General features: G+C 36.2%; 1 protein-coding gene across 1 annotated transcript in view; it reads left to right on the forward strand.

The window, feature by feature from the left end:
- Positions 1-25509, forward strand: part of ZNF654 (zinc finger protein 654) — a 143111-nt gene that overhangs the window by 76507 nt on the left and 41095 nt on the right. The window contains exons 3-5 of the mRNA XM_007953273.2: positions 19032-19167; positions 21776-21978; positions 22586-22725. Coding sequence (XP_007951464.2) covers positions 21862-21978; positions 22586-22725 — 257 coding nt within the window. The 5' untranslated portion in view covers positions 19032-19167; positions 21776-21861. The remainder of the gene's footprint in view (positions 1-19031; positions 19168-21775; positions 21979-22585; positions 22726-25509) is intronic.

The raw sequence follows: 25509 nt of genomic DNA on the forward strand, positions 1-25509 counted from the left end.
ACTTTGGGAGGAACGGTTGGTGAAAGGGCTGGAGGGAGGCAGCATGTCTGGCCTTGCAGTAATAGGCCTTGGGTTACTGCTGGTAATCCTGTCTTCCTCTTGTGGGATTAGAGGAGGGCAGAACATGGGGCCTCCTTGCTGTTTTTGCGTCTATCAAGCAAGCTAGACAAAAGAAGATATATTAGGTAATGGGGGCCTTCTAAAAGTTAAATATTCTCATCAGAAGACTTCACCAGGAGCATAAAAAGAGAACCTACAGATTAGCAAAAAGTCTCTGGCACCAACATGTTAGATGAGGGTCTAACCTCTAAAATACAGAGAAAACATCAACTCAAAAACAGAGAGACAAAAAATCCAGTCAAAAAGTGGGCAAAGGACATGAACAGACACTTCACCAACGAGAACATTTGAACAACCAAGACATCCATGAGAAGATGCCTTTAGAGAAATATAAATCAAAGCTATGAGATACCATTCTCACTCCTGAAAAAATTGCAATGATTAAAGAAAAAAAAAATTGCTACCTGGATTGTTAGGGGATTAGAATTCTTACATGTTGCTGGTGGGTTTGTAAAATGGTACATCCACTGTGAAAAATAGTATATTACTTCCCCAAAAGTTAGAAATAGAAATCCAGTATGATCCAGCAATCCCGTTTCCCATTCCTAGGTATTATCCTAGAGATATAAGAGCAGTGACACAGATAGACATATGTACACCTGTGTTCATTGGAGCATTATTTACAATAGCAAAAATAGGGGAACAACCTAAGTGCCCATCAACAGATGAATGGATAAACAAATTGTGGTACATACATATAATAGAATGCTATACAACTCTAAAGAATAGTGAAGAGTCTGTGAAACACCTTAAAACATTATGCTGTGTGAAATAAGTCAATCCAGGAAGACAAATACTGTATGGTCTTTTGTAAAAATTCAAGCAGAGGTATATACACAGAAAATGACATTATTTGATGGTTACCAGGGATGTTGTTGTTGTTGTTGTTGTTATGTGCCGTCGAGTCGAACCCGACTCATAGCAACCCTTCCTTGGGTTTCCGAAGCAGTATCACTACGGAAGTAGATTGCCCCATCTTCCTTCCGAGGAGTGGCTGGTGGGTTTGAACCGCCAGCCCTCTGGTTAGCAGTCAAGTGTCTTAGCCACTATGCTACCAGAGCTCCCGTTACCAGGGGTAGGAGATGGTTATTATTTGATGGTTACCAAGGATTAGGATTTACTTTCTAGATAGTACACTTTTGTTTTTTTGGGCAATGGGAAAGCCAGTACCCATATGGATGAAGTCTGTACAACTTGACCAAGATAAAGGAAGACACTTAGAAGTATGCAAGAAAAAGGACAGTTTTGGAAAATGCTATAGTATGCAATTCTACAATAATAATTCTGTAATAACAGAAAATTTGAGTATAGTTACATGGGTACATAAATATGCATATATGTGCAAGGAAGGTATATGTGAGTAAATGCACGTGCATTAGGTGTATCTGTATGTATTTGTATACACGTTTGTGTGTGCTGCATATATATCCTCATATATAACAGTCTACATGGGGGCACACTTATGGAGACTTCATACACATACCCATACATTTTAACAAATTTAGATTATTGGGTCAGAAGACTTGGGACTGTACTTTCTGGGAACAACTTATACAATTATCATATTGTAGTTACAAAGATAATGTTCTGTATCCTACTTTGGTCAGTAGTGTGGGGTCTTAAAAACTTGTGAGCAGCAACTTGTATGGAACAAAAGAGAATGAAGGAAATCAGAGGCTAAAAGATGAAACAAGTCCATGAGACTAATAGCCCACATGAACTACAGCTGTTATAACCTGAGGCCAGAAGAACTAGATGGTTCTTGGCTACCACTACTTTTTTGACCAGGGACACAATAGAAGGTCCTGGATAGAAAGGGAGAAAAAAGTAGAAAAAACCCTCAAATTTAAAAAAAGGCAAGACCTGCTAAACTAAGAGAGACTAGAAAAATCCCCAAGACTTATGATAACCATAAGATGCCCTGTGAACTTGGAATTGAACTTGGAATTGAAGCTATTTCTGCAGGTCACTGAATTTCAGCCAAATACTAGATTGGCTTATAAAATAAACATTATCCTTTGTGAGTAACGTGCTCCCTTAACCAATTCACTATGTGAGACCAAACGATCAACATTTACCCAAAAGTAAAAATGAGAAGGCAAGGGTGGGGAGGGGAAGTTAGATCAATGGAAACAGAACAGAGAGAATGAAAATAATGAGAATGCTGACACGTTGTAAAAATTGTAACCAATGGCATGGCACAATTTGTATAAAAATTGTTAAAGGGGAACCTAAATTGCTGTGTAAACTTTCACCTAAAACACAATAAAATATTAGTCTTTAAAAAAAAGGGTGGGTGGAGTCAAGTATGTTCTTGAGTTTTTATGCTGAAGTAACCCCATATTGGTGCCATTTACTAGGACAGTGATTGTAGGAGGTTAGCAAACTAGTGTCTTTGGAACATCCAAGTAGAGAGGCCCAGTAGATGGTTAGATTCATGGATCTATACCTGTAATTTTCCTTTGTTAAAAAATAAGAACGAGTTATTTCTATAAAACAAGGGAATAAATTAGATATTCCAAATTTTAAGTACAAGAAGGGCATGGGGGAGGCATCCTCTGACCTTCTCTAACTTCACAAGGGGTAGACAGAATCATCAGCAGCAGTGCAAGGCTGATTCCTATGAGGTCACCCTACAGCTTTTTACCAATTTGGATACCAGCCTACCCCGCCCATGGTATTCACTACTTTTTTTCTGGGTTCGATGGTTCATTGCAGTGGCCACATAGAACTCACAGACAATACTCAAAATTATGAGGTTTATTAGGGAAATAACAAGTTACAATTCAGGTTCAGGAACACTCAGGATATAATTCTTTGATAGGACAGCCTCCCCTGGGTCATGCCCTTGACCCTCTTTAGCCCTAGGCCTCTGGGCCTGGGGACAGCCCCGCTCAGGCAAGCGTTGGCAAAAAAATCAAACTCATTGCCATTGAGTAATTCTGACTCATAGCCACCCCTCCTTTGGTTTCCGAGGCAGTGTCTCTACAGAAGTAGATTGCCCAGTCTTTCTTCCTAGGAGTGGCTGGTGGGTTTGAACCACAGTCCTTCTGGTTAGTAGTCATATGCCTTAGGCACTGTGCCACCAAAGTGTTCCAAACCTCTTTTACTTCTTTTGTCTGTCATCGGGTACACAGGGCACTCCACTTTCTTGCTCCTTGGGCTGTTTCGTGCCAGTCTCTTGGTTATGCTGCTGCCATCCTTCTGCAATTGTCTCAGCACAGCAGTCTCAGGTCCAAGGACACGCTCTACTCCCTGTTTCTCTCTCTTGAGGGCAGTGAGATGTCCCCTTCTGCCTCTGGGAGAGCTCATTTTAAGCCCAGCAGAATGACAAAACTGACCAGTCCCACATTAGGATCATATACACCTTATTTGCACAGTCCCATCCCCATAAGTGTGCCATATACCTTATTTACATTACTGGCGAACTGTCCAATCCCCTTGGTGGGCAACACTTTACACTTACATAGTTCTACCCAGTCATCTGATGAAACCACAAAGACAGTGGCTAGAAGAGCCACACTAAGTAATTCACGGCACCACAGTCATGGCTTTAAAAAAAAAAAAAAAAAAAATTAGACATTGGGGTAATGACCAAAATGTCATCCAGTCATCTAAAAATCTTTTAATTTTTTTTTTATCAATTTACATTCATTGTACTTTTTTATATGTATGAATTTACTGCTGTTAATTTGTGTTTTTTTTTCTTTTTGTGGTGCTGATTTGTTTTGTATACTTTTCTGTGGCAAAGTATTGTGTTTATATTCTTTTCCTTTTCTTCATTGCTATTGATTTTGTGTTTACTGAGTCATTATGATTTCCTTATTTTTTATTTTTGTAAGAAGGATTATTAATTTTCTTTGTGGTTGCCCTGAAATTTACTTTTTATTTTCCTAAGTTTACAACCATCTTTTCTATCTTGATATCATCTGAAATTCCTCTCCATTTGAAAGTTTCACAGCTACATTTTTCCTTCTTTTTGTTCTGAAGTTGTTGTCATTTACAGATTAGCATCTCTGGTTCCCTCTTTTCAATCCTGTATTTTATTTTTGCTAATTCTTTATCTGGGCTCCTTTCTCGGTGATATTGTCAGGTGTCTCAATCTTAGGTTTTTATCTGATGTTGCTTCTTTACAGAGAATTCCCTTTAGTACTTCTCATAAGAGTAGTCTCTTTTTTTTTTACAGATTCTCTTAATTTCTGTTTATCTGGAAATGTCCTGATTTCACCATCATATTTGAGGGACAGTATTGTTGGATATATAATTCTTGATTGGAAATTATTTTCTTTTAGGGTTTTATGTATGTCATCCCTTTGCTTTCTTGCTTACATGGTTTCTTCCAAGAAATCAGAGTTTAAATTTTATTGGTTCCCCTTTATATGTAACATTTCCATTTTTCCAAGCTGCTCCTAGGATTCTGTCTTTGGTTTTGAAAAGTTTGATTATTTTTTAGTGATTTTTGGTGGGAGAGTCTATCCTATTTGGGCTTTATTGAGCTTCTAGAATGAATATTTTCTTAACCTTTCATGATATTGGGTAAATTTGAGTTCTTCCAGAGTTTTGTCTGTGTTTGCCTTGATCTCTTGGTGGACCTTTTGAATTGTCTTTTGAATTCCATTACCATTTTTTCCTCAGGGAGTTTTCCTAGTTGTTTATTTTTGTCACTTGCTGGAGCCACCTTGTCTTGCTTCTTTAGGTGATTTGATACTGTTTGGGAGCTCTGGTGGCATAGGCCTAAGGCATTTGACTGCTAACCAGAAGGCTGGTGGTTCAAACCCACCAGCCACTCTTCAGAAGGAAGGTTGGGCAGTAGTGATACCACTTCGGAAATGCAAGGAGGGGTTGCTATGAATCAGATCCTACTCGATGGCAATGCATTTGGTTTTTGGTTGTTTGGTTGTTTCCAAGGCATTAGGTATTATTATGTTTGTTTATTAAATGTATGTTATATTTTGTTTGATTTATCTAGGCAGGCGGGATAGGCATGCTACTCTTTTTGCTAGTCTGGTCGCACTTGAGCACTCACCACCTGTCTCCAGGTGGTTGCGATAGTACTTGAGTGTGTGAGCATGTGTGTCTTGTTGCTGGTCTAGTAGGGTGGCTGAGGATGGGTTGGGCAGATATTAGTTGTTGTCTTACTTCCGTCCAGTGATGCAGAAGGCAGTGGCTCTCACTTAGTGGCTGGGGTGGCAGTTGTAGTGGTTGTGGTTGTTTCGTGGGGGTGTTGAATTATCACACATTACAGATTAGCAACACACCAGATGGTGGTGTTGAATTATCACACCCACCATTCAATGCCCCCACCTCTTGCACAGCGCGGGGGTGTGAGTGGTATGCCACAGTGCAAAGTGTCATGCATTTGCTGGCCTTTGCAAGTGGAGGAGGGATGAATGACAGGTTGGGGGAGGGAGGAGAAAGCACTGGGCAGGTGCATGTGAGTCATGCTTTTACCACATTTCTGTCAGGAGGGAACTTGGCTGGGTCAACGGGCAGGAAGGGAGAGATACTGGCCAGTGCCACCTTGAAGTGGCCTACTGCTTCTAGGCAGGTTCATCAAGCATTGGGGAGGGAAAAAAGGAGATGCTCTTACCTTGGTCCCTGGTGGTCAGGATTGCAGGGATATGAGAGTTTGTGCTGCTGATCAACAAGAGAGTCAGAGGGGAGGGGAGCTTGCACCTCTGGTCACTGGACGAGGGCTGAGCTCTTCCCACTGGCTGCAGCCAGCAATTGGGACCTTATTTCACTCTGGGTATGTCTACACAGTTATTCTATGTCCTGTTGGTAATTCTGTGAAGTTGCCTTCTTGCTTCTCACTCAAAATTCTTGCTGTATCTGTCTCAGGATGGCCATACTGTGCTGAGTAACTGGCAGGACCTCTCTGCTCCATCTCTTTTTTATTTTTATTCACTGTTTACAATCAGTTTTATCTTCCACTCAGTTCTTTATCCTTCATTTGATGCTTAGAGTTCCAGAATTGTCTTTCTGTATCTGTTTCACTTAGTTTCACGAGTCTTTGCTGTAGAAGACAGTGTTGTGTGTCTGACATAAGCTACAGTTTTGGCGGAAAGTCCCAATAATCTAAAAATCTTACTGTTGGAGCTTTGTAAATTTTCTCATGAACTTGCCCTGACCTTATCCCCATCTCTTGGGGTAAATGTGTAAGTCACAAAGACACTTTTTTTGTACAGACTAGAAGCAGGCCTTGGGGGCTCTCATAGCATAGTGCCTAAGGCACTTGACTGCGAACCGGAAGGCTGGCAGTTCAAACCCACCAGCCACTCCTCGGGAGGAAAATGGGGCAATCTACTTCCGTAGTGATACTGCCTCGGAAACCCAAGGAGGAGTAGCTATGAGACGAGTACGACTCAATGGCACATGACAACAACAACAACAGAAGCAGGCCTTATTTAAGCTTTCTTTCTGTGAGTCTCTACTATATATTTTTTGTAAATCTGACTTGGCCTTGTTTAGGGTGAATAGGGAAGGGATTAGAAAGAGTTATGTGGGAGTATCACCTCCCAAGCAGGAGGAAGTCCAAGGCTCTCTTCCTGTAATTGGTAATATAAGAGATGACCAAAAATCAAAAGTCAAAGAACCAGTCAAAAGACAGGAGTTTAAATAAAAAACTGTTTTACTGGAGCAAGTGTTGTTCTCTACCTTAAGAAGTTAAAATTAGTGTGTAGTTTCCACAAATAGCAAACTTTCCAGATTTCATTTTATTATTTTTAGCAAACATGCAAAAGTTGAGAGCTATTGACTTTCTACTAAAACTTTTTCAAGAACTGGACCCTATTTCTTGCCTAGAATATTTGAAATAAGTTTCCTAAAAACTTAATTTGACAAAGTCCTACTTTTGGTACTCAAAACAACCTGTGCAATGCTGGTTTAAAAGGCTTTTTAAAGAATACAGCCGTATCATCTTAATAACAAAGTACAATACTTATCTTGTGAGAAGCAGTTTAAATTCTGTTACTATATTTTCTTTAAAAGAGAAGTTTTCTTCTGTTTCTGCTTAACTTCATTTTGACTGTATATGATTTCCACCACACTATTTTTTCTACTATTACCAAAGCACTAATCTCACTACTATTCTGTCTGTGGTTGGGATATTTGTACTTACTGGACTGTTAGATACAGTGGACAAGACTAATCTCCTTGTTTCCAACACTTAGCGGTCTTATCCCCTTAGTACTGATACATATATTTTCCAGCATGAGTGAAGAGTAAATAAGTCCATAGTTATTTCTATCTGATTTCTAGTTATTCCTTAAATCTTTTAAAAATCGCTTTCAAAGATGTATTATCCTTGCTGAACTTTTAAAAATAATTAAGCATTACCACCACCCAGACTAAGGTGGAAGACAGACATCAGTAAAAGTAGTTGTGGGATGAAAACATGAAATATTTACTTATTGTGATTCTACTTTGACAGTATGTATAAAAAAGGGAAATTGAAAAAAACTGTGAAAAAGGGGGGAAATTTTCACTATCTATGAAAAAAACATACTGGGCAGTGTAGCACATATTTAGCACTGGGAATGAAAAAGACTGATAGGAAAATTAAAGTTTTAGATTTATAAGTCTTATTTTGTGAAGAATTGGATCCCTTGGATAAATCTTGTGTTGAAATAGGTAAAGTTTTTATATTCTTCTTTGTGCATTTATCTGTTTGAAATTGTTACTCTTGATTAATAATTCTTGCATATTACTACCTTAGAAATATTTTCATTTTCTGGTTTTTTTTTTTTTAATTATTTTCTCTTTGAGAAAGATGAACACCATCTTTAACTGCTAAACTAGTGTAATCGTTCTGAGGAGAAAAAAGCCATAGTTACTTCATGCATAAAATTTACACGAAATACATTTGAAACATTTAAGTTTAAGAGGCCAAGAACAAACATCAAAAAGACAGGACTTTCACAGTTACTTGGAGGGGAATCTGTGTAGGAGATCCAGGATAGAGTGGGAAAACAATGTGGAACAAAACTGAAAATAAAAAAGAAAAATTAAAAATGGGACCAGGTTTGTTGGTCTGATAGAGCCCTGAGACTCTGGCCACTAGCTGCCCTTCAGGTCTGGTATTGCACCCACTCCTGTGGCTTCCAGCCAAATAAAAGAGAGGTATATGAACTGAACATTTACATTAGGTAGATACATTCCTTCGAGAGATCAGTCATGGGAGAATAGAAGGGCTGTGTATGCACAGGGAGACAGCTCACAGGTCCAGGAATACAAAGTAGTGAAGGAGACAGGGAAGAAGTAACTGTGGGGAGGAAGTGGGAATAGAGCTGTTGCATTGTGGGAAACCGCAGTCGGTATCCTGAGACAAAGTGTATGTGAACTGCTATATGGAAAATGAAATTGCTCTATAAACTTTCATCCTTTTCACAATAAAAATTAAAAAAAGAAAAAAAAAAGATAAGACTTTCAGCATCAATAAGTTGCCTGTTTTAGAAAGTCCAGTATATCCTGACACATAGAACAGACATTATCTCAAGAAAAGGTACTAAGAATTTTGCATTGATAGTTATACACATATAGTATATAAGCACATACAAAAAAATTGATATATTCAGAGTATCTTGCAATCTGTTATCAAGATCTTTTCAGTCTGTAGTCAAGAGTATGCATGTAGTATGTTCAAAATTAATTATAGGATTAAAACTGTGAAACTTAGCTCTGAAAGCACGTCCCAGTCATTGAGACATTGCTTGCTTACTGAAAGCTGATTCTCTGAGGTATACTATTAATGCATAATGACTAGAATTCATTCATTTGTGCTTGAAGTAGTTTTTATTTTCCTAAATAAATTATTATCATAGAAAATTTAAACTGGAAGGAACTATAGAGAGCGTTTAAGTCCAGTCTCATTTTTTTAAATACGTGATGAGCTGAAGAACAGAGAGTCATTCATTTGTCCATGGAATAATATTTATTGGTGATCCAGTAACTTGCTCAATAACAATACTCTCTTAACTTATTCTATTGTTCTTTCTGTTGTTTCTTTGTGTGGAGAACCTGCACTCAAATAAATATTGCATATGCTTTAATGCTGCTTCGGGGCCTATGTTCTTACAGATAAACTGTGACAATAACACTTCTCTGGGGGCAGTACTAATTAATTACAAGCAATCTCCTGCTTCTGGATGTTCATCCTACCTACAAATTCTTAAAGGCACTATTAGGAATGGATCTCATTCATAGCCTGAAAATTGCCTGTACTTATTTAAGTGTTAATGTTGTTGTTGTTATGTGCCATCGAGTCAGACCCGACTCATAGCGACCCCTCTTTGGGTTGCTGAGGTGTAGCACTACAGAAGTAGATTGCCCAGCCTTCCTTTCGAGGAGTGGCTGGGGTTTGAACCTCCAGCCTTCTAGTCAAGTGCATTAGGCACTATGCTACCAGAGCTCCAGATAATTTTTAATTTTGATTATGTTCCCAGTTGATGGTTTTACTGTAGTTAGGATTAGCTTTCCTTTCAGTTGAAACTCTAAAATTTAAATTAAAAGTATAAAAAAAAATAGGTTTAGTAAATAAAAACAGTTATTCATATTTAAATATTCATTTTTCAAAGGTCCTAAAAGGGGTATTTTAAACAGCTCACTAATTATATGATTCTGATTATTTAAAAAATATATATATATATTTATAATTTGTAGACATTCATGCATTTTTATAATTTTCAGACTGGGAGTCACCTTACAAATTATTTAATTTCCTTAAGCTCTAGCAGAGTTGAGGTTTATAGAAGCTGAATGAGGACCTAAGTTTTACTGTCAGTCCAGCATTCTGCCCAATATAATACATTCCTAATTTATTATGTGTAATGGTGTAAACACGTGTTTGCAATGTATATGACCAAAGAACATATTTAAAGAAATGTTTCATTTATACTACTATCTTAAAAACTTCACGTTCTAAAGTCATAAAAGTTTCTGAAAGCCTTACTGGGATAACAAAACTTTAATTTTTCTTAGTGATAACAGATGAAGTTCTAGGCTAGTTTGGTAGTTGTAGAAATGGCAAAGGAGAGCTAGATCAGAAGAGAGAATGAAAAAAATTGACACATCAGGATCAAAAGAGAAAGAAGACGCACTTTAGATTTGGCCCCAAACACAAAGATAAAACTAAGTTTTATTAAAGTACCTTAGACTAGGAGTCTCCAGACTTCTGATCTAACACCCATAAAATTTTTCAAAATAGTTTATGCACATATCCCCAATATATGCATATTATTCATATGTACTAATATTATACACATTATAAAATAAAAAAAGTTATTTACAAAGCAGACTATTTTTAACTGTGTAAAACCTTTAAATGCAGCAGTGTAACTGAATATGCCTCTTTATATTTGCAAAATTTATTACTTTGTCATATAGTGATTCAAAGTCTGATTCTAAGTTCAGTTGACTCTGATGATTGGGTTTAATAGCTGTCATAGGTGAAAAAGATACCTTTGGTAGATCCAGTGAAAAAAATTTCTTTCCTAAATTATGCTATTCAGTTCTACTAATTATGCAAAAGGTGTTTTTTTTTTTTTTAAATTTGACCACTAAATTTATATTGTTACTGAAGGCAATCAATGTTTTCTTGAGTACTGAACATTTTTAGAAAAGGTATTAAAAATTTATTAAAATGTTCTCATTGAAATTTTTTTAAACAAAATTATAGTATAAGTTTTTAAGAAGTCTGCATATGAACATTATAGGCGACATATTAGTGTTTAGCAACAGCAACCATGTAACAATGCAAACCCTTCCATACATTCATTCCAAATGATTTTCTCCATAAAGACTTAATTTTGAAAAGCAGTAACTTTTTCATTGTTGCTCTGTCACCTTTATTTTAATGGGCAAATTCAGATTGCTTGAAAACAAATCAGGTAAATAAATACTCCTCAGGAGCTTATTACAGAAAATGATGGTAGATTTGGGATAATTAACCTTTTTTGTAAAAGAAAAATGCATGATATCTTTAAATTTGACAACTTTTTGAAGTGCTTTTTCCATAAGATAACCAGTGAAGGTATGATAGAAGACCTTAAGGATCATTTTCTGGTAAATCTTTCATCTTACCTCAAAGTGACTGTCTGTATAGGACAGAGCAGGACTGCCTCATGGCGTTTCTAAACCTGTAAATCTCATTTCAAAGTATAGGAAATCTGGACTTAAGACAGGGTTGCATTCTGATGACTCTGTCATTAAGTCAGTTCTGATGTAAGAATACTTTCCACCCCCCCACACATACATTTTCATTATTTCCTTTTATTATATCTTCATAAATCCAAGTTATATTTGTCTTTGGGGATTGCAGACATTACATATAAATTTAATGGATATATCTTAATATATGCATACATAAAAAATACACAAATCATAAAAAAAGGTTAAGTGTAGTTTGTTGTAATTTGAATACATTGTTACTACCTGCACTGTAAAGATTTTACATGTTTTAAAGGCATTTTTTAAAATTTACATTTTTGCTTCAACTTGTGGCAATAGTTTTTTTTGTGAATACATTTGATAATGTGGTGATTGATATAACTTCACTCTGGAAAACATGTTTCATTCAAAATAAGACAGATGTTCTGTAGTGCTTTCACCTACACAGATTTCCATAAAACCCTATTTTGATTAAAGAAGTTTGTTATTATTAAAAATTTATCTTCTCTGGTAAATCTTTCATCTTACCTCAAAGTGACTGTCTGTATAGGACAGAGCAGGACTGCCTCATGGCGTTTCTAAGCCTGTAAATCTTTATGGAAGCATATTGCCTCTTCTTTCTCCTGCACAGCAGCCTTGGTGGGTTCAGACCACCAACCTTTTGGTTAGTGGCCAAATGCTTTAACCACTGTACCACCATAGCTCTTTCAGAATTGACTTGGACCTGGGTTTTTGGATTTCAGGTACATTTTTCTTTTCCTGGTTTCTTTTGAAGATGCTTTCAACTACTTAAGAAGACATCAACACTTAAGATAACTAATAACGCAAGACCTTTTATGATTAGTATCAGAAGAGTGAACTAGTACAAATTTTCACTACAGCAGGAGAAGGAATTAAGTTTATTACAGATTGAGTAGCTATTGTAGACTTCTCAGGGAAAGTGGGATTCAGATAAGTTTACAGGAGATAGATTTATAGGAAGTTTTAGGAGAGAGCCAATCATATAAGAAAAGGCATAGGAAAGAAAATACAAGGTGAGTTTGGATGATACGGAAGAGATCAGCCTAGAGAAAAGGACCCATGATGTGCAACAAGCGAATGAGGTTGCAAGAAGTGGGTAAGGCTTGATTATAGAAGTCCTAAAATAATAGATTGAGGCATCGAGACTTGCCCTATGATAAGCTGCTCAAGGTTTCAGGTGAAGTATGTGGAATCTCCAGAACAGGGATGTATAGCTTCACAGACACACATGACCAAACTCTAAAGTGGAAATTAATTCAAGGAAGAGAGATAGTCCTTCTCAAGCAAAACATTAAGCTTACTTACTCCACAATGGATTCTGAGAGAAAAGTGAGGAAAGAGTTTCTGTTTTACCTCTATCATTGGGAAAGACACAGGTTGCATGAAATTATCTGTTGGGACTGTATTTAGCGTAGTGCAGTGCATCAATGATCAATAAGTATAAATGATAGTAGACAGATACGTATAAAGGATTAAGTTAATATGTTGCTCTTAGGTGGCATTGAGTCGTCTCCGACTCAAAGCAACCTTATGTATAACCGAACACAGCACTGCCCAGTCCTGTGCCAGCCACATGATCCCCACTATACCTGAGCCCATCGTTGTAGCTACTGTGTCAGTCCATCTCATTGAGGTCGTTCCCCTTTCTTGTTGACCTTCCACTTTACCAAGCATAATAGCCTTCTCCAGAGAATGGTCCTTTCTGACATCATGACCAAAGGTGAGATGAAGTCTGACCATTCTCCCTTCCAAGGAGCATTCGGCTGCACTTCTTCCAGGACAGATTTGTTAGTTCTTTTAGCAATCCGTGGTACTCTCAGTATTCTTTGCCAACACCACAACTCAAAACCATCAACTCTTCTTCGGTCTTCTTCTTCATTGCCCAGCTTTCACATGTATATGAGGCAATTGAAAATACCATGCCTTGGGTTAGGCGCACCTTAGTCTTCAAGAAGACATCTTTACTCTTCATCACTTGAAAGAGGTCTTTTGCAGCAGATTTGCCCAATGCAGTATGTATTCTGATGTCTTGACTGCTACTTCCGTTGATGTTGATTGTAGGACCAAGTAATATAAGGTCTTTGACAACTTTAATCTTTTCTCGATTTAATCATGATGCTGCTCATTGGTCCAGTTGTGAGGATTATATTGAGATGTAATCCATACTGGACTGTAGTCTTCAGTCTTTATCAGTAAGTACTTCAGGGCATCCTCACTTTCAGCAAGCAAATTTTTGTCTGTGTATCGCAGGTTGTTAATGAGCCTTCCTCCAATCCTAATGCCACATTCTTCTTCATATAGTCCAGCTTCTCAGATTATTTGCTCAACATAAAGATTGAATAAACATGGTGAAAGGATACAACCCTGTCACATTCTCTTCCTGATTTTAAATGATGCAATATCCCTTGGCTCTATTTGAACGACAGCCTCCTCTGTACAGGTCTCTGATGAGTACAATCAAGTGTCCTGGAATTCACATTCTTCTTAACTGTTATCCATAATTTGTTATGACCCACATAATCGAATACTTTTACATAGTCAGTAAAACACAAGTAAACATCTTTCTGGTATTCTTTGCTTTTAGCCAAGATCCATCTGACACCAGCTATGATATCCCTTGTTCCACATCCTCTTCTGAATCCAGCTTGCATTTCTGGAAGTTCTCTGTCAGTATACTGCTGTGACTGTTTTTGAATTATCTTCAGTAAGAATTTACTTGCATATGATATTAATGATATTGTTGAATAATTTTCACATTCTGTGGGATCCCCTTTCTTTGGAATGGGCACATATATGGATCTCTTCCAGTCAATTGGCCAGGTAGCTGTCTTCCAAGTCTCTTGGCATAGCCGAGTGAGTGCCTCCAGCAGGACATCCATTTGTTAAAACATCTCAATGGGTATTCTGTCAATTCTCAGAGGCTTATTTTTCGCCAGTACCTTCAGTGCAGCTTCGATGTCTTCCTGCAGTACCATTGGTTCTTGATCAGATGCCACTTCCTGAAGTGGATGAACATTGAACAGTTCTTTTTGGTACAGTGAATCTGTGTATTCCTTCCATCTTCTTTTGATGTTTCCTGCATCATTCAATATATTGCCCGTAGAATCTTTCAGTATTGCAACTCAAGGGTTAATTTTTTCCTCAGTTCTATCAGCTTGAGGAAAGTTGAGCGTGCTCTTCGCTTTTGGTTTTCTAACTCCAAGTCCTTGCACATTTCATTATAATAATTGACATTGTCTTCTAGAGATGCTCTTTGAAATCTTCTGTTCAGCTCTTTTATCTTGTTATTTCTTCCATTTGCTTTAGCTACTCTCCATTCAAGGGCAAGTTTCAGAGTCTCTTCTACATCCATTTTGGTCTTTTCTTCCTTTCCTGTCTTTTTAATCACCTTTTGCTTTCTTCATGGATGATGTTCTTGATGTCATTCCATTATTCCTCTGGTTTTCGGTCACTGATATTCAATGAATCAAACCTATTCTTTAGGTTGTCTCTAAATTCAGGAAGGATATTATCAAGGTCATATTTTGGCTCTTGTGAACTTCTTTTAATTGTCTTCAGCTTCAACTTGAACTTGCATATGAGCAGTTGATGGTCCATTCCACAATCAGCTTCTGACCCTGTATTGGCAGAAGATATTAAACTTTTCTGTTGCTTCTTGCCACAGATGTAGTCAACCTGATTCCTGTGTACACCATCTGGAGAAGTCCATGTATATAGCCGCCGTCTGTGTTGTTGAAGAAAGGTGTTTGCAGTGAATAAGTCATTGGTCTTGCAAAATTCTGTCATGCAATCTCCAGCGTTATTTCTATCACCAAGGCCATATTTTCCAACTACTAGTGATTTTTCTTTGTTTGCAACTTTTGTATTCCAATCACAAGTAATAACACATATTGATTGCATGTTCAGTCAATTTCAGACTGCAAAAGTTAATAAAAATCTTCAATTTCCTCATCTTTGGCTTTGGCAGTTGGTGCATAAATTTGAATAATAGTAAATGGTAGTATGAACTGGCTTTCATTTTGGGCATATGAATATTATCCTATCACTGACATCATTGTGCTTCAGAATAGATCTTGATACATTCTTTGTGATGATGAATGCTGCACTATTCCTCTTCAATTTGTTATTCCTGGCATAGTAGATCATGATTGTCTGATTCAAAGTGGCCCATACCAGTCCATTTCAGCTCAGTAATGCCTAGATTATCTATCTTTATGCATTCCATTTCATTTTTGACAACTTGCAGTTTTCCTAGATTCATATTTCATACATTCCATGTTCCGATTATTAATGCATGTTTGCAGTTGTTTCTTTACATCTTGAGATGTACCACATCAGCAAATGGAGGACCCAAAAGCTTTTTTCTATCTTCCTCATTATGGTTGGCTCCACTCTGAGGAGGCAGCTCTTCCCCAGTCATATTTTGAGTGCCTTCCGACCTGAGGGGCTCAACTTCTGACAGTATATTGGACACAGTGTTTCAGGGCTAGTCATAAAGTTCTCCAGTAATATATCAGGCAGTGCTTCATTGCTGTACATAAGGTTTTCACTGGCCAATTCCTTGAGAAGCGGCTGGCCTCTTCCTTCTTCCAAGGCTGTCTTAGTTTGGAAGCTCCGTTGTAATCTGTCCACCTTGGGTAACCCTGCTGGTATATGAAACACTGATGGCATAGCCTCCAGCCTCACCATAACGCACGGGCCTCCACAGTATGGCAAACTGACAGACAAGTTGATCTCTCTTAGTTGTTCCAAACTGTGTTCCTGGTCTGCCCCTGGCACTCCCAACTGCCACCTCTCACCTTCTGCACCTTGGCAAGCTCACCTGGCCTGCCCTCACACTCTCAAACTTCCACCTCTAAGTTTCTATTAACATAACATACATACATACATACATATATGTATATATATGTGTGTGTGTGTGTGTGTGTGTATTAATATACAGATCCAATTTTAAACATTATTTAAGTAAATATTCTAGAACTATACAATACTCAGAGATGTAAGTTGTGAATTCTAAAGTGATTTAACTATTATTCACTTCGGATGAGTGTCATCCAAAAAGCTACTGTACTACTTGAAGTAGGAGCCAAAACATACTTCCAAACTATTTTTGAAATTAGTTTTCTTTCACCCTGTGTATTTTAAAGACCAAAATGAAACACTTATATCACCTTTATTTTTAGTCTAGAGTTAGGTCTCATAGTAATAATCTCAGAAATATGGTATACTTGACCCAAGAAGTATACATACAATCACCAGGATTGACAGCACGTATATATAATTCACAAAATAAAGATTTATTGGACATTTGTACTCAAGGTGGGGGCACAATAAAAAAGTTTTCCAAAGTTGCCTGTGGGGGTTGTTAAATATACAGATTGCCAGTGCTTTTCCCTACAAAGTCTGATTCAGTAGGTCTGAACTGGAACCTAGGATTCTGATTTTTAATAAGAGCTCATTTCTTTCTTCTTTTCTTTAGCCAAGTTTAGGAAACCAGAAATAGACTTACTTCACTATACCTTAATTTAGGACCAAATCCAGTTCCAGTTCCACTGCATATGATTGGGGCCTCACCTACCCTTTTATAGCTAGATACGTGCATTGGCCATGGATTTAGCAGCAGAGCTAAGCCCACTCGTGATTCAGTGGCTAGCTTCCAGCTCACCTTTTTCTTGTTCTTTGGATTCGTTAAAATCCAACTCATAGTAGTTTAATGTTAAAGGCAGTGATACGTGTGTCTAGAGTAATTGAGATTTTATTTACCTTGAAGTTTGAAATTGATGGCTTTTTTTAAGCAGGTTATTGTCACATGCTCTATGTATATTAAAAAACATTGCTGATCAATTACTTTATACGTACCTTATTTCTTATGAATGATGTTACATGCTGGCGAGAGAAAATGCAGAAATTAATTTTATTCTAAGGCAGTTGGGTGTCCTAAAGTAAGTGTTTATTCTAAATGTTAAAAAATAATAGAAGAAATAATAGCTAACATTTATTGAGTGCTTACTGTGTGCCAGGCACTGTTCCAAAGCACTTTTCAATACTACATATTATTTAATCCTCACAACAATCTTTTGAAGTAACTGTTTTTTAGTATCCCACTTCACAGTGGATTCTGAAAGGAGTTAACTTGAAGCACCACAGAGAAGTTAGGTAACTTACTTACCTGCTGTTTATAGGATTTTTGCTTGCTTGCTGCTTGCTTGAATTGAGCATCTTCTAAATAACTTTAGAAGATACTTTTTTTCATGATATTTTGTTTCAGTTATTTTATTTAATGATTCTGTATCCTGAAACTTGATTTCTTCTATTGCCTTACTGTCTTGTACTTCCTCTTTTAGGTTATGTGTATTTTAACAAGGATGTAAAGTGGCATGTAGAAATTATTTTTCAGTCTATGCTGGAACAGTCACCTGAGGGAAGGATAAGGCAGTTTACTGAATGCTAAAGTGTTTATTATAGCCATTTTAAATATGTAGCCTGATGATTCATCTGATAAGCAAAATTTTAAGTTTTCTTCTTTTTTAATCCTGAAGATCTTTATAGCTGCTACTCAGTTTTCAATGTCTGAGGGATTTTTTGAGCACAGAAAGAAATTGGCATTATTTGTGTTTTAATTGATATGCAGTTAATATTCAAATTTTCAATATTATTGACTTCAATATCTAGTTTTTCTCTTAAATCTTTAAGATGAACTTAAACACTTCGTTTCTTATAAAGCTATTTATACCTTTGCAAGTCCTTTAGTTATTGTACAGTACAGTGTTTTTAAATTGCCAAATTACATTCCCTGAAGCACTTAAAAACCAACACCTAACAAAGAATATAATAAATCAAAAAAAGCAAAACAACAATTAAACAACTCTTAGAATAAATCTAAATCTAATCAGTCAGATTGTGTAAGTTCAGTAAACCAGATTCTAATAAATATTCAACATTGTTTAGAAACTTAATTTCTGTTATTTATTTCATATTGTGATCACAAGTCTATGATAGCAAATTCTCTGATAATATTTCAGACATTTTTAAATAACCCTGGAAATGGATAGCAAATGATCACAGTTATAACTATCAACACTATATTTTAACTTATCAACACTATATTTTAAACCTTATGCAAAGTGTTCATATCATAGGTTAGGATCATTTCTTCAGACTTTTATTTCTTCATGCCAGTGCTACATACAAATGTACTCACCCACCAAGGGCAATAGAATTACCATTCCTAGCCTTCTATCACAACTAAGGTTATATGTTTGAGATTAGGGCAGGGGCCTATATTGTAACTGTCATGGCTGGAGTCTGTATATTGAAAGGTAGCCCCTACCCCTCTCAGGTTCTTGCCTGCTGTGTTAACAGGAAATTTATGAACCTTCATGTAAATTAAACTGAACATTTCAAGTTTTCAGTTATTTGCAGCCTGGTTTTTTTCCTAAAAATGATCCATCCCTGTAAGTTTTTTGCTTAGGTTACACGTTATCCCTGTTAAAATGGGATTTTATAAGTCCAGTTATACACATACTGTGTAACCTTTGGCATTAAAGCCTATTTGTGTACTAATGGGGTTTTGATGCCCTACTTAGGTTACAGTTGTAACCCTTTCTCTTTTATAATTTAGTAGCTGCCTCATTGACCATCAGTCATTTTATTGACAATGATGATCAAAGTTTAGTTTTTAACCCCTTTAAATTCACAAAGCCAAAATGATTTTTCTCTCCTAGGAATGCCAGAATCACCTCCGCAGATATGGAAATGTGAATCTGGAACTGGTGACTCGAATCATTAGAGATGGTGGCCCATGGGAAGATCCAGTTTTGCAAGCTGTTCTTAAAGCCCAGCCAACATCTCAGGAGATAGGTATTTCAGGAGATTCAAAATCAAAACCAGTATTTGTGAGAAGCAAACACAATTTCATTTTCTAACTAGAGCAGTCATAGTGATTTTTCTTATTTATAATATTGAATAAGGGAGTACTGTATTTTCACATGAAGTGTGTTTATTCTGTTATACTAACCAGGCCCAAGACTGATTTTTTGCCACCAGACTAGGGACATATATTTCTAGTTAATGGAAATTCTTACTGTTACTCTCATATGTTAATTATTTATAGGGAGTGCTTTTTGTCACTTCATTTATATTTTATAAATCTGTTTTAAGTAAGAACATCTTAAAAACTGTTTTACATGAAATCACATGGAATGTTCCCCACACAGGAAACCTCATGAGCGCTAGAACTCTTTCAATTTTAGTTACCACTGTTGCATGCCCTACATCTAACTCAGTGCCTGGTACAGAGTAGGGGCTCAATATAAGTATTTTTTGAATGAATGAGTGAATGAATGACAATATCATGAATGTACAAATAAATGGATGACAAATTGAATGAATAAATAAACTTTAATTCCAAATATTCTACAGCAGTATTTCCCAAACTTCGTTCATCAATAGAACTTAAGTTTTGTCTCATCCTTTATCACCGGCATATTTCTTTGACATCATCTTCTGTCAATCCTAGATCCACAGTGTACCCTTGTGGGACAGAATTTCTTTTTGAGGCAGAAAGCTGAGCCAGTTGCCTCTAGTTAATTTTTTTAAAAAAATATTTCCCGTATTATTCCTGAGTCCCTGAACATTTTGTGTCAGCAAAACTTAAAGGTGAGCTCACTAGTAGTGAATGAATATAAAAGAGTGGAGAGAGCCTATGGAATGCAGTAATAAGACAGTCAAAGGGAAAAGACATGACCTCAAAGCCCAGGAACAAGTCATGTATTAGTCTGGTGAGAGAAACACAAACTGGTGGTCAGGTGAGGATTCTATCTTTTTTCCCCAAGTTAAGAGGTGTGTTATGAGTGAATGTAAGTGGAGAAGGGGCTGTGATTCTGAGGCTTAAAAGCAAGCCGGCTCCAGATGCAAGTGTAGAGGACTATGATAGAGGTACAAGAGAGGATGAAGAAAGAGATAGGACCAGAAGAAGCAATGCAAAGTGGTAAATTGGTATTGGGTGTGTGTTTCAGGTGGGTAGCACAACTAGGAGTAGCAGGCTAAAGTATACTTGACACTGGTGTAGAGAAACCAAGAAATACAAAGGAGGCTTGCGTTCCATATGTGAGTCTTGGAAAGGGATACAAAGTCAAAGAGCGGGGTTGTTGGAACTGAGGAGGAGAGTTAGATTACTGAGGAAAAGTATGAATGAAGAGCCAAAGATCAGGGGGTGGCAAGGGTGAGAACTGGAGGAAACTTGGAAACGGGAAAATGGCCATGTGGTAATTACAGAGGCATTGGGAGCTAGCCAAAGAACTTCAAAAGAGTGAAGACAAAAGAGTGAAGGCTTCTCTAAGTAGAAGGTAGAACAAATCTATTAGGGTGAGTTGGCCTAAAGGCCTGTTAAGCTGGAAATCACATTTTCAGCCTGTTAGCTGGAAATCACATTAAAATAAAATATTTTCTTTTCATACGTACATTTGCATACCTCACTCTGGGAAAAGCTGCTCATTAATATGGACTTTCTTGAAGTTGGTAATGATCAGGATAAAGACCAGGCTGAAGTCTATCTGCACTAACTACAAATCAGTGTTTGCTTATCAGATATTGTAAACAAAGCAAAGCAAGTAAAACATTACACATGAGCATTTTAGAAGCTACTGATTAAGCATGCTCAAGTAATTAATAACACTGTGGATTAAAAAATCATAAGCCATGTATTCTAGTTCCTGTTCTGCCACTTTTTAATTTTGTGTCCTTAGGCAAGTCATTTGACTTCTCTGAGACTCAGTTTGTAATCTGTAAAACAAGTATTAAAAAGACATGTCATAAGGTTGTTCTTATGTCTAAATAAACTTACACAGATAAAGATGTTTGTATATTTTAAAAAGTGTTGTAAAAGTAAGTATTAATTAGTAATCATCCGTAATGATATATATACATGTATGTTAATAAATCCTGTTTGACTCCATTGTTGGCTTTTGTTTTAAAAAATAAAAATAATAGTTTTTTTTTTAATGATTCAACTTTCTCATTAATTCAGATTATTTTTATCTATAATTAATCTAAATTAATTGGTTTTAATAAGACAAATTAGAATTTACCCTTTTCATCTTATAATAGCAGTAAGTAAATGAAATTCATCATCTTATACTAGAAAGAAATTCCAGACTCCATGTTATTTGAAATATATTTTAGTGTATTATTGAACTGAAGTAGAAGAAAATTTGGGTTGTCTTTAAGTCTGATATTAATTTTTTAGGGATGAAATCAACAGATATTTCTTGAGCACTGTTGTGGTATAGCTCTTACTTTCCTTTTCCCAGCCGTATAATGGAATATTGTTTTCAAAAATAAATTCCTACTAAGGAAAATGTTATTTCATTAAATAACTAATACCACATTTTAGTAGTAAGGTTTTAAAGAACAATTAAAGTTTGAGAGGATCTTTAAAGTAATACAGTCTGTTTTCTTTTTAATATAGTGAACAAATACTTAAGTTCTGAAAACCCACTATTCTTTGAACTGCGTGCCAGATACCTAATTGCTTGTGAACGCATACCAGAAGCTATGGCTCTTATTAAATCTTGTGTAAATCACCCAGAAATCAGTAAAGACTTGTACTTCCATCAAGCATTCTTCACATGTCTGTTTATGTCACCTGTAGAAGATCAGCTATTCCGGGAGGTATTGTTTGATACTATGTTTTGCTTATTGCCATTTTAATCTTTACATTAAAATAAAAATTAGTCCATTCTTGCTGTTAAATTCCTGTTTATAGTAATATATAGGTGTTCAGATACATTATCTAGATATTCTCTTTTTGCACTTTTAAGTTCAAGTTGAATGAGACATAAACTAATATTAACAAATGATTAAATTAACAAAATATACTTAGTAAGCATCATTCATGTTGAGCTTTTGGTGTGACAGAGAAAAGGTAAATAACAACTGAGAGGCACTATGATTTTGCCTTTTAAGTTAAATCCTAAGAACTTAAATGTTCATGTTATTTTGTCTTTTGTAAGATGAGAGAATTTTTTTCTTTTTTTTTTCCTTAAAATGGACTCTTTTTGTCTCTAGGTTATGAATATTAAATGATATTAAAAGCAATCATTGTAAACTTAGGTGCTATACAGTGAAACTATGAAACTGAAAATATTTCTATGTATTTCATCATTGTCTGTCTGGAGAAAACTAGATAGCTAAGTAATTTCCTCTGAATGTCTAAGCATATATCACAGGTAGCCTTTTAGACATTTTTAATGATATGATTTTTCTTTTCCTTTTATAGCATTTATTGAAAACTGATTGTAAGAGTAGAATTGATATCATCTGTAATACTGAAAAAGAAGGCAAGACTATGTTAGCCTTGCAACTCTGTGAATCCTTTCTTATTCCACAGCTCCAGAGTGGAGATATGTACTGTATTTGGTAAGTGTTCATAATGCACAAATTGAAATGGTAAGATGGGGAACAGAAGGAGACTTAGCAGAGTTTGGGCTTTATATTTTTAAAAAACTAGTGGAAAATGTTAGGCTACCTTTTTTTTTTTTTTAATTTGCTTTGCTAGGAATAATAGTAGGCTCTAAGAACTCTAAGAAAAAAATGAAAATTATTATGCATCACTAATTGATAAAATAGATGTTTAAAATATGTCTTTTATCATGAAACAATCATGTCTGAAATAAATTTTAAGTTTGGGTTGTTAATTTTTTAAAACATGTGAGAAAACTATTTAAAAGTTGTTGGTAAGATATACAAAGCAAGCAGTTTACCTAAGAACTGTGATATAATGTGGTGTGAGTGTGTTTTAAGTGCTATTAAGTTATAACATGAGTAAAAATTATAAAAAATTTTGACAGTTTCTGCCTCCCTACTCCTCCCTCAACACACATGCAAAGAAAAATTACCTACCACTTTGGCATTCCATTAATTTTTAAGGGAAAACTAAATTTCATTTGTCAAACATAATCTGAAATCATCATGAGCTATAAACATCTTTTTAATTTATGCTTCTGAATATTAAACTGTACTTAAAATAATAACCTCATACTTGGAAGGGGAGATTTAAAGTTAAATTCACTCAGTATTCTTGTTTTATAGATTAAAATCTCAAGACTCAGAGATAGTCAAATAGCGAAATTAGTTACAGAGCTGGGTCTAGGAACAAGGAACAAGTAAACTTGTCTTCTAGAGGAGTATACTTATAGTGAAATTATGCTTATTTTTATTATGTTACCATGTATATTGGAATTCTCAACTGGAGAGGAAGGGATCAGGAGGTGGTGGTGAGACATACAGTTTGATATGTTGTCGCTAAGTGCTCTATTGTCGATTGTGACTCATCATGACATTATGTACAACAGAATGAAACACTGCCTGATCTGTGCCACCCTCATAAACATTGCTAAGCATAAGCCCCTTGTTGCAGCCACTGTTTCAGTCAACCTCATTGAGGATCTTCTTCTTTTTCAATGACTCTCTACCAAGCATGATGTCCTTCTCTAGGGTCTAGGCCCTCCTAATAACACATGCAAAGTACCAGAGAAGTCTCACCATCCTTACTTTTAAGGATCATTCTGGCTATACTTCTTCCAAGACAGAATTCTTCATTCTTTTGGCAGTCCATGGTATATTCAGTATTCTTCGCCAGTACCATAATTCAAATACATCAACTATGCTTAGGTGTTCCTTATTCATTGTCCAGCTTTTGCATGCTTACCAGGTGATTCAAAAGAACGTGGTTTGGGGTAGTTGTATCTTAGTTATCAAGATTGATATCTTTGCTTTGTTAACACTTCAAAGAGGTCATTTGAAGCAGATTTGCATAATGCTATACATCATTTGATTTCTTGAGTGCTGCTACTACCATGGACGTTGATGGTAGATCCGTATAAAATTAAATCCTTGACAATTTAACTTTTTTCTCTGTTTATCATGATGCTTACTGGTCCAGCTGTGACAATTTTCGTTTTCTTTATGTTGAGGTGTAATCCATATTGAAGGCTGTAGTCTGTGATCTTCATCAGTAAGTGCTTCAAGTCCTCTTTACTTTCAGTAGATATGGTTTGTCATTTGTATGTCTCAGGTTGTTAGTGAGTCTTCCTTCAATCCTAATGTTGCATTCTTCGTTGTATAGTCCAGCTTCTCGGATTATCTGCTCAGCATACAGATTGAATAAGTATGGTGAAAGGATACAACCCTGATGCCCATCTTTCCTGATTTTAAACCATGCAAGTATCCCCTTGTTCTGTTCCAATGACTGTGCCTTGGTTTGTGTATAGGTTCCTCATGAGCACAATTAAGTGTTCTGGAATTCCCATTCTTCACAATGTCATCCCTAATTTGTTATGATCCTCACAGTCAAATGTCTTTGCACAGTCAATAAAACACAAGTAAACGTCTTTCTGCTGTTCTTTACTTTCAAACATGATCTATCTGATACCAGCAATAATATCTTTCATTCCACATCCTCTTCTGAATTCAGCTTGAATATACTCATAAGGAAACTGGAGTCAAGTGTTTTAAAAACAAAAACTAAAACAAGGAAATGTATTTTCTCATTCTCTTTTCTTGGTTAACTAATTTCCAGTCTTTAGAGAGGGACTTTAAAAATAGAACAACGCCTGTCTTCTGGATCCTGGCCACAGTACCCTCTAAGAATAGAAACGGTGTGACTCTAGCAGACTAACCAGGAAGGAGCCTTTGGCCTGCTTTTTTCTCCCTTTGTTTTGAGTAGGTTGCATTTTGATGGCCTGCCTTGTTATTTTTCCTACCTCTCCTCTGTATTTCTGAATGCTTTTGTCTTTTTTCTTCTAAAAGTTGATTTTCACTGCATCCTGAAGAATAGGATTATTGATGATTATTTTCATGCTACAGGATCTGTGTTCCGTATTCCATCTTGGGTATTCCCTGTGAGCTAATTTGTCCTTAATCATCCTCTTTTTGTGGACAGAACCTGATACACAGTACAGTTTTGCTCTTATGCTAAGCCAGTGGGGCAAGCTATTAACTCAGTTTTTCATTTACGATCAATACTACTATTAATAATAATAGCAGCTGCTAATGTTGCTAAATACTTCCTATATTTTGTTTTCTATGTGAATTATCTCATTTTATCCAACAATCTTATGTTGTTGTTGTTGTTATGTGCCGTCAAGTCGGCCCCGACTCATAGCGACCCCTCCTTGGGTTTCCAAGGCAGTATCACTACGG

Source organism: Orycteropus afer, unplaced genomic scaffold, assembly GCF_000298275.1.
Source record: "Orycteropus afer afer isolate SDZICR_OR568_19922 unplaced genomic scaffold, OryAfe1.0 scaffold00383, whole genome shotgun sequence".
Taxonomy (NCBI): domain Eukaryota; kingdom Metazoa; phylum Chordata; class Mammalia; order Tubulidentata; family Orycteropodidae; genus Orycteropus; species Orycteropus afer.